The sequence below is a fragment of the Brachypodium distachyon genome, chromosome 3 (genome assembly GCF_000005505.3).
Source record: "Brachypodium distachyon strain Bd21 chromosome 3, Brachypodium_distachyon_v3.0, whole genome shotgun sequence".
NCBI classification, from domain to species: Eukaryota; Viridiplantae; Streptophyta; class Magnoliopsida; order Poales; family Poaceae; genus Brachypodium; species Brachypodium distachyon.
Genome location: NC_016133.3, coordinates 9,793,859 through 9,802,800, shown reverse-complemented (window position 1 = coordinate 9,802,800; position 8,942 = coordinate 9,793,859). Strand labels below are relative to the sequence as shown.

The 8,942-nt window shown below is 54.5% G+C and overlaps 1 protein-coding gene across 1 annotated transcript; it reads right to left on the bottom strand.

Annotated features, from left to right (window-relative positions):
* Window positions 1-3,838: 3,838 nt before the first annotated feature.
* Window positions 3,839-6,909, bottom strand: LOC100825423. The gene is made up of 3 exons (XM_003573133.4): window positions 6,480-6,909; window positions 6,076-6,333; window positions 3,839-5,842 (listed from the first exon to the last, which is right to left on the bottom strand). Exons 1-3 carry the CDS (start codon window positions 6,682-6,684, stop codon window positions 4,608-4,610), a joined length of 1,698 nt encoding a protein of 565 aa, XP_003573181.1. The 5' UTR covers window positions 6,685-6,909; the 3' UTR covers window positions 3,839-4,607.
* Window positions 6,910-8,942: the final 2,033 nt, after the last annotated feature.

The following is an 8,942-nucleotide window of genomic DNA, read 5'->3' as shown; positions in this document are numbered from 1 at the left end:
ATGGGTGCACGTGGGGTTGCCACGGCCCGGGGCACCGCAGGCACCGACGACGAGGTCGCCGCGGCGTCAGGGACCGTCCCCGGTGTGGCTGCCGCTGGGTCGCCGGCGGTCGCTGCCTGGGTGGTCACCGCCGTGGCTCCGGTGACCGCCATGGGTGCGGTCGCCGCCGAAATACCAACGGACGACCCGAGGGCGGTTGCCGCCGCAGAGCTGGGAGCAGCCGCTGGGGCGGGTGCCGCCGCAGCTGCCGTGGGGGTAGCCGCGGTCGCTGCGAGCGCCCTTCATCTTCGCACGATCAGGGGCGCGTCGTCGCTGTCCTCCTCCTCATCATCCATGAGGACGACTGCTTGGGACGCCGCAGGCTGGCCCGCCTCGTCATCCAGAGACTGGAGGGAGGGCCAGTTGATCTCTGACTCACCCCCGCTCTCCTCAAGCACCTGCTTCCCGCGGGGTGCCGGTGATGGAGCACGAGGGGTCCGAGTGGGGGTGTCATCCATTAATCCCCACTCATTGCAGGGCGGGAAGGAGGCGACGATGTCGTTGAGCCCCGCGACACCGGCGTGGAGGGGGATGACCCCTGGCGGGAACCCCGTAGCGGGGAGGTCCTCGCCGGAGATCCCCTTCACCCACACCTGGAGGGATTCCTGGTCCACGCCTTCGCGGTGGAGGCGTGTCCTGTCCACGGGACCCGTGTACATCCACGCAGGCTGGGAGCGCAGGTGGAGCGGCGCGACGCGCCGGGTGATGAAGGTGCGAGCCACGTCCACATCAGTGAGCCCCGCCAGCCGCAAAGCCTTGATCTTCTCCATGATGGGGAGGAGATCGGCATAGCGGTGGTACCTGTCCTGTCAGCCGCTGTGGGGCTGCGGCAACTCGGTGGGCGAGAGGATGAACTCCTGGGGGTCTTCCACCTGGACCCAGCACCAGTCGCCCCGCCACTCCTTCGCGATCTTCTTCCCCGACCGGACGACATCGCTTTCGCGTTATCGATCCTTGTCGACGGCGGCCTTGGCGGCCGCCTCGCGTTTGCTAGCCGCCTCTTTCTTCGGGGCCTTCCCCTCTTTTCCCTTCTTGGTGGTGGGGGGCGCCATGGGAAACGGAAGTAGAAGTTAGCAAAAACTCTTGGGCGCAAGATGCGAAGGAGCTGGAAGGCGAAGGCTGGGAAGCAAAGTGTTTTCCCCTTGAAACAGCAGTAAAAACTTTATAGCACCCGGCCGTTTGGTGACGGCCGGCTCCGCACCCTTCGGGCGCGCTGGGATAATTGCTAATCAAAAGGATAATGCCAAGAGTGGCCTTAACGGCGGGGTACTCGGGATGGCTAAGAGACGCGGGCCCAGGGCAAGTCGGGACCCACGCGTCGGTTGGGGCGTAGCCCGGCAACCAACCTGGGAAAAGTTCGTCCGGGAACAGGTGTTGCCGGCCCACGCCCCGGGGCTACTGTCGCACGAGTGGCACCCGGGGTACCACCGTTGCACGACGCGTGGGTCGCGTCGCCGAGTTTCCGGGAGGATCTCACCCCGGGCGGCAACTGCAGGCTGGCCGGCAAGCTACCAGCCCGGAAGGGCTAGCGGGGCTTCGGGGAATATTCCCGCCTGGGCACCTCCCGAGAAGTCACTCGCCGGGAGGAGGGGTTCCCGGGCGCTGTTTCCTGCCTGGGCACCTCCCAGGAAGTCACTTGCCGGGAGGAGGGGTTCCCGGGCGCCGGTTCCCGCCGTAAGGGCGGGGCTGAGCGAGCAGGGCAGCGACGCCACGGGGGCGCGCGCTGGGCGCCCAGTGTGCAGTCTCGCCAGGGCAAGGAGTGAGCCACATGGCGCATTTAATGATCCGACAGGAGGGGCGTTATCAGTCTTGTCGGGCGAACAACGGTTGTCCAGTCCTATTTCTTAGGCCCTAGACCCCTAGCGGTGGGGTTGGCGCTCATGCATGCATGCCAGCGCACCGAGGAGGAGTTGCCCAAGCTCGTTGATCGCCACTTGTAAACCATGCACTGTGGCACCTGTGGTATCCCCTTGGCTATAAAAGGAGGACCCCCGCCAATGGTCAAATGGTTCGGTTCAGTTCCGGTCCCAGTTCAGTTTAGGGTTGATTTCAGTGGTAGCCCAAAGGAGCAAAAGGCACTTAGCCAAAGAGAGATCGCCCCGGGGCTTTCCCCGGCAACCCTGTAAACAGCTGATTACTCGGTAATACAAGCTCAGACAAATAGGACGTAGGGTATTACACCTCCGGGTGGCCCGAACCTAGGTAAAAACGTGCGTGTATGTGTTTTTGTACTCCGCAGGTCACGTACGCTATCGGTCACGCCGGTGATCGCCGGAGCGATCCCCGTTGCCCCTGCCGAACCTAAAAGGAGGTCCCCGCAGGCCCCCGGTGTCAAAGCCCCGTGCTACGACAACCAATCAAATACTAAGCAGTACGACATTAACCATTGTCCAAAATAATGAGCACTACCAAACGCTAAAACATACTTCTATATATAAATACACACGTATCCTCATAAACATATACATTATAGGATAAATACATAAGAAATTAGGATTTACCCTTAAAGCGTGTGAACCCCAACCTCGAGCAGCCTCACAGTCGCCGGATGAGCACCACCACCACCTCCAAACTCCTCCAAACCACCACCATTGCTCCAACTTTGCACCACAAAATTAGCTCTACATGGCCTATGAAAACAGTAGATCGAGGTGTCTTTGGGTGCCAACTAGGTAGGGGATGCGATTTTCTAGGTTAAATGAGACCAATATGCAATAATTTGGGCTAGAAAATTTGGGCATTTGAAGAGAAAAGGAAGAACAGAAGAGAACAGAAGAAAACGAGGAGGAAGAAGAAGCATGGGTGGCTCAGGCACGGGAGGGATGGGAAGGGAGGAAGGGAGGAAGGGAAAGGGAAAAAGGAAAGATTCCGAGGGCCTAGGCCCTTTTCGGCCACGGCTAGGCCGACTGGCCAGTCGGCTCCGGCGTAGCCGACTGGGCTTCAGTTGGTCTGGGCCACGCCGACTGCCTCGTGAGGGCCCCATGCGCTGAGCAGCCGGCCTGCAGTCGGCCTGGGCCCATTCGGCCTGGGCGAGGCTGAGGCCATATTATTTTTGTAATTTTTAAGATTAAAAAAATCATATTATTTAAAAAAAATTAGCCAAGAACTCCGACTCGTTCTGCTTGTGCGCCCTGTTCCCGTCCATTCTCGTCTGCACATCAATTCCTCTCGCTGCTGCTGCATACTACCCCGTTTAGATCTGAGCTTCTTCTCGGGATTCCAGGATAGCAAGTGTATTATCTATGCATGTGATTCTCTAGTTCTGATACCACTTGTGTATCTAAGCAGCGGCTCACGCCTAGATCTGACGCCAACCAAGAGCAACCAGATTCACGTTTACAAAAACGAGCACAGAACGGTCAAAACCAGGACTCGACGCACAACAACAACAACAACAACAAAACTCGAAGACTCATGGATGATATGTGCTTGAAATCGTACAAGTAGAAATCGAGGAGAAACCGAGAAAGCAACATTCATGTACAACAAATCCTCTCTTTGCCTCCTCTTTTATCTCAAAGCAAAAGCAACATTTATGTACAAGATATCCTCTCTTTGCCCCCTCTTCTATCTCAAAAGGCTGCTCCCTCCAACCCTTCTCCCAAGAACAAGAAAAAAATTTGAACACAGTAAAATCGTCCCAGGAACAACAACACATCTCAGGAAACATACCCATACTAGTAGATCATACCAGTAAACCCATGTATCTTAGGTGTTTTTCAGACAAAACAAACTAGCACAAAACTACAGGTTGCATGTTAGGTTGAGAAACCTACAAACTGCACACATGGCAACTATGTTACACAGAGCAGAGAATATACACATACAAGATCTTGAAGGTAGCAAAACAATGTTGTGCAGTACCTGTTCCAGCTGGGTCCATGAGACAGTGACCATTAACAATACACAGAATTACTGGCACAACAGGCTACCTGCCTCTCTGCTTTCATTATTATTAGTGGCTTTTATTACACACTCCTCCTCGGATAGATGCTTCTCCCTCCCTCTCGTTTACAGGAACACACCACATCCACAGTAGCTAGAAAACGAATAGCACATTGGTCTAGTGCAAGTTCCTTGAATAAGTGAGACATGGTGACGATGTACAAGAAATAAGCATTACTGCATTAGCGAGTGTTCCATTCAAAAGAAGAATACATACCGCTAGCATAGGCATGGAGATGAAGAAAGAAAATAGCTTTGGTTGGCTAGTTAATTAAGCTTGTGAAAATACGATGACTGGGTGTGACTAGGAAAGGAGTAGTAGTGAACTGTCTGTTTAACAGAATGGCAAGTGAAGTGAAGCGTGCAGTGCACTGTCTCTCCCATATATAATTGTTATAAAACCAAGTAACCAACTAACCAAGGAATGTAAAACCTCCTGCCTTGCTTTGATCAGATCCTCCCTTTGTTTCCAGCTAGCGCTAATATACATATATTGATTTTACAGCGGTCTTGTTAAACTCGATCGATCGCGTTTGCTTGTGTGTGTACCTGGGGCTGGGGGCTGGAGCTGGGAATTGAATTGAATTGAAATGAAGATGATGGATGGTGCTACTCAGCTCAACTCAGGGCTGTAGCTTGTCGATGGCCTGCAGCAGGAAGGGGCGGAACCTGGTGATATTGACTTGGACATCCTGCTTCATGATGGTGTTGGCGAGCGTCTGCCAGCCCTGCTTGTGGAGAGCCTTGGGGTCCTTGAACACCATGTGATCCCTGGGGTACTTGTCCTTGAGGCTCGTCTCCTCCTCCCCCACGTAGTACTCCACGTACCGGAGCTGCATCTCCCGTGCTGGCTGCCCGTAGAAATTTGTGGCCTGCCAGTCCATGTTCCCCCACGGCACGATCTGCAGCACCACGGCGTCGGTGGGCAGGAAGATCTGGTTCGTCAGCCCGGCCCCGTGCACGGCCAGCAGCACGTCGGCGGAGTTCACCAGCGCCGCGAACGCCGGGACGTCCGCACCGGCCTCGGCCACGGTCACGTTGAACCCGAGCTCCGACGCCTCGGCCGCCACCTCATCCAGGTTCAGCAGCTTGCGGGTGCCGCTGCGGGAGATGATCAGCATCCGGGGCCGCATCCCGGGCTCCTCCCCGAGCACCGCGGGACGCTCCCTGCGGAGCTCGAACACGCCGCGGAGGAAGCGGTTGTAGTCCACCATGGTGTAGTTGCGCGGGTTGCGGGTCGGGTGCGGGGAGATGATGAGGTCGCGGTCGCGGTACAGGCCGAGGTAACCCTCGTGGAAGCAGTGCACGCCGGCGTCCTCGTCGAAGTTGATCACGTCGTAGCTGGAGAGCTTGCGGAGCACGGGCGTGTACTTCTGCACCCACCATGGTTTGTAGTTGGTGATAAGTAGCTGCACTTCCCCTTTCAGGTGCGCCGTCGTCACGTACAGTGGGATCAGCGCGTCCGTGTTGTCGTGGAAGAAGTTGTCCGTGTAGCCGGCCACGGAGAACACCACCGCCGGGACGCGGTGCTGCTTCGTGCACTGTGGGGCTGCCGCCGTTGAGGGGACGGACTTGACGGTCACCTCCACCACGCCCGGGAGGAGGAAGTCGTCGTTGCGGGCGTACGGCCGGAGCCGCTTCTCGCCCTTCTCGTCGAAGCCGGTCGCGGCGCCCGACGGGTTCACGAGGTACATGGTCTTCTGCTTGGGGCTGACGCGGATGTCGCCGGAGAGCTCGCAGACCGCCGGACGGGCGTAGGGGAACCCCTCGTCCACGCCGTTCTCGTCGCAGGTCATATTTGCCTTTGCCGTCCCCTCTACGGCTGCGGCCACATTGCTCTTCTCCGGATTCTCTTCGGCTGAATTCATTCACAAACCAAAGAAGGCAGCAGTCCGTCAGATCTCGCACCCAAATTAATTGGGCATTGTTGGTGGGCGCAACAAATGTTTGCGCGGATTTAAGAGTAAAGATCTTTAATTTATATATGGCGAGATGGCTTGGGCGGTAGTACTAATTTTGTTCTGCTTTCTACTTAAAGATGCACAAGAAAAGGAAAGAAAAAAAAAAGGAGCAGAGAAAGAGATCCCTTACATGGCTTTGGCTTTGGCTCCGCCGCCGCCGCGGTCTTCTCCGCATCGTCCTTTCTCGAGACTGCCTCCGGCAAGCCGGGTTCTTGAGACCCCGCCATATCCGGGCCCGTCTCTGCAGAATCGACGGGATCCGCCGCGGTGCTGTCCTTCTTTGGGCCTACGAGTGTTGTTTCTTCGGGCGGAATGGAGGCCTTCACCGTCTCCGGCACAGATGAGGGCGGGGCGTTCTGCAGCAGGGCGGACGTGTTGGCCGTGCTAGCTGAGCCAAGGGCGGCGGATTGATTGATTCAGCGAACAGCTCAAATTAGTTTAGATCAGAGAGAAGAAGAAAGCTTGAAGGGGGGAAATCGAATTTACTGCAGCTTGTGGAAGAGAATTGGTTGGATTGGAGTGAGTGGTACGCACCGAATACAGGGGAGTAGATGGCGAAGAGCTTGGCGAGGGAGACGTAGGTGAGGAGCGCGAGGCAGCAGCCGGCGAGGAGGCCGGCGCCGAGCTTCTTGGGCTCGATCTTGGCGGTGAAGCCCCTCATGAGCCGCGGCGGGAGCCTCCTCTCGCCGCCGCCGCCGCCCGGCAGCTTCGACGGCCGCGAGTACGCCGTCGATGTCATCTCGGACGGACTCCGGCCAGAAACAGAGGAGAAGAGGGGGGGAGTCAAAAGAGAGCGGAGGCGGAGGGGAGGACGAATGAAAGAAACTAAACTAAACCGTGGATGGAGCCGGAAGCATCCGTAGTAAAGAAGAAGAAAGCAGGGTGACGTGGGCGTTTGTGATGAGTAATTGGCTACTGAAATGAGCAGTGTGTTCCCAGTGGGAAAGTAATTTGGAGTCGGCAAGGGGTGGGTGGGGCGAGGGCGCAAGGCTGCGTGGTACGCGGCACTCGACGCGTAAAGGCGGGCTTTTGGATCGAGCATATTTTTTGATAAGGAGAAATATGACGTGTGAGGACATGCGCTCTCGCTAGCTTTCTCCCACCGCGATGCACTACCTACCATTTTGAATCTTGATTTTGATTTTCATCGCGTCAACACAAAAGCACCGCACCAATTGATCCTCACAGTGTGAACTCAAATACACAGCATGCAACGAGGACATCCGTTTAGCAGCGGCGGAGCAAGGAATTGACAAAGCCTAGGACAGTAGTTGATGGGTTTGAACATGGAGCTAGAAGTACGGGGTTATTTCTTTTTTGTAAATTAAAAGATTAAGAAACATTTTGTTTAGAAATATCATTAGCATTTGGATTACACCTGGGGCTGCAGCCCCAACTGCCCCAGCTGTATTCCGCCCCTGTCCTGAAGTCTTGCAAAACAAGAGTAGCTACGTAAACTTTTTTTATCTGAATCCGAATCTCATCGTTACCGAACACTCCTCGTACCCTGTTTGGTTTGGCTTAAAATGTGACTTTTGGCTTATAAGCTTATGAAAAGCCTATTTAGATCTTTTGACTTTGCCATTTTGCTTATACCATCATCTCACAATTTCTTCGTAGGTTAGTCATCCGCCTCCTGCAACGAGCCATCCGTGCCAAAGTCTCACACTGGAAACAACGTGGCAAGGTTAGATTCGCAATTGAAGGCGATGAGAACACCAAGTATTTTCATGTGGCCGCGTCACAGCGCATACGTAAGAACAAAATAACTGTCTTGGAATCTCAAAATTCTGAATTCTCAAACCATGCGCAGAAGGAAAAAATCCTGTACGATTTCTTCTCCCACCTTTTAGGCAAAGCCCACAACCCATCATGGGCCTTCCATCTCGCTGACCTTTACCCGACAACCACAGCCGGCCTGAGCGGCCTAGATGCCCCTTTCACCGCCTCTGAAATTTTCGATGCCTTCTTCTCGGCCAACCAAAACGCGAGCCTGGGATCTGATGGCTTCGAGCCTGGTTTCTATAAAAGAACTTGGCGCTCTGTACAACCAAAAATTGGGGCATTCCTCTCCAGCTTCTATGAACGAACGGTAGACCTAACCAGAATCAACCGTGCACACATTGCCCTCCTACCAAAAAAAGAATGTGCTAGAACACCTGATGCCTTCCGGCCGATCTCTCTTCAAAATGGTCCTATGAAAGCTGCTGCCAAACTACTCACAAATCGCCTTAAGCCGGTTATCCCCCTGCTTGTCGATGGGGATCAGTCGGGCTTCATCACTGGTCACAGCATCTCGGAGAATTTTGTATATGCTGCTGAATTGCTGAGTTGCTGCCACAAACGAAAACTCCCCACCATAGTACTCAAGCTAGACTTCCGCAAGGTTTTCAACTCGGTTTGTTGGGCGTCGCTAATCAAAATTCTGTTGCACCATGGCTTCCCGCAACGCTGGTGTCGCTGGATTCAGGACATCCTGTGCACTGACAAAACATCTGTCCTACTAAATGGCGTCCCTGGTCCTTGGATCACTTGCACGAATGGCCTGCGTCAGGGTGACCCCCTGTCGCCGTATCTATTTATAATTGTAGCTGACTTACTTCAACAAATGATTCAGGCGGAACTTGCATCTGACAACATTGTCCACCCTGTTCGTCCATCAATGCCGGCGGCGGTTCTCCAATATGCGGATGATACACTCATCCTCGCAAAAGCATCTCTCCAGGCCGTCACTAGAATCAAAGAAATCCTTCATCAATTTTCCGACCCAACTGGTCTTGCCATTAATTATCACAAAACCACCTTCATCCCCATGCACGTTTCTGATAGTGAGGCCAACCAAATGGCTGCTACCCTACAATGTGAGGTTGCTTCCTTCCCTCGGACATACCTAGGACTACCACTATCCCCTTCTAAACTACATAGTTCAGCCTTTGCTCCTATAATCGATAAATGCAGTTCCTACCTAGCTGGTTGGCATGCAAGAATCCTATCCAG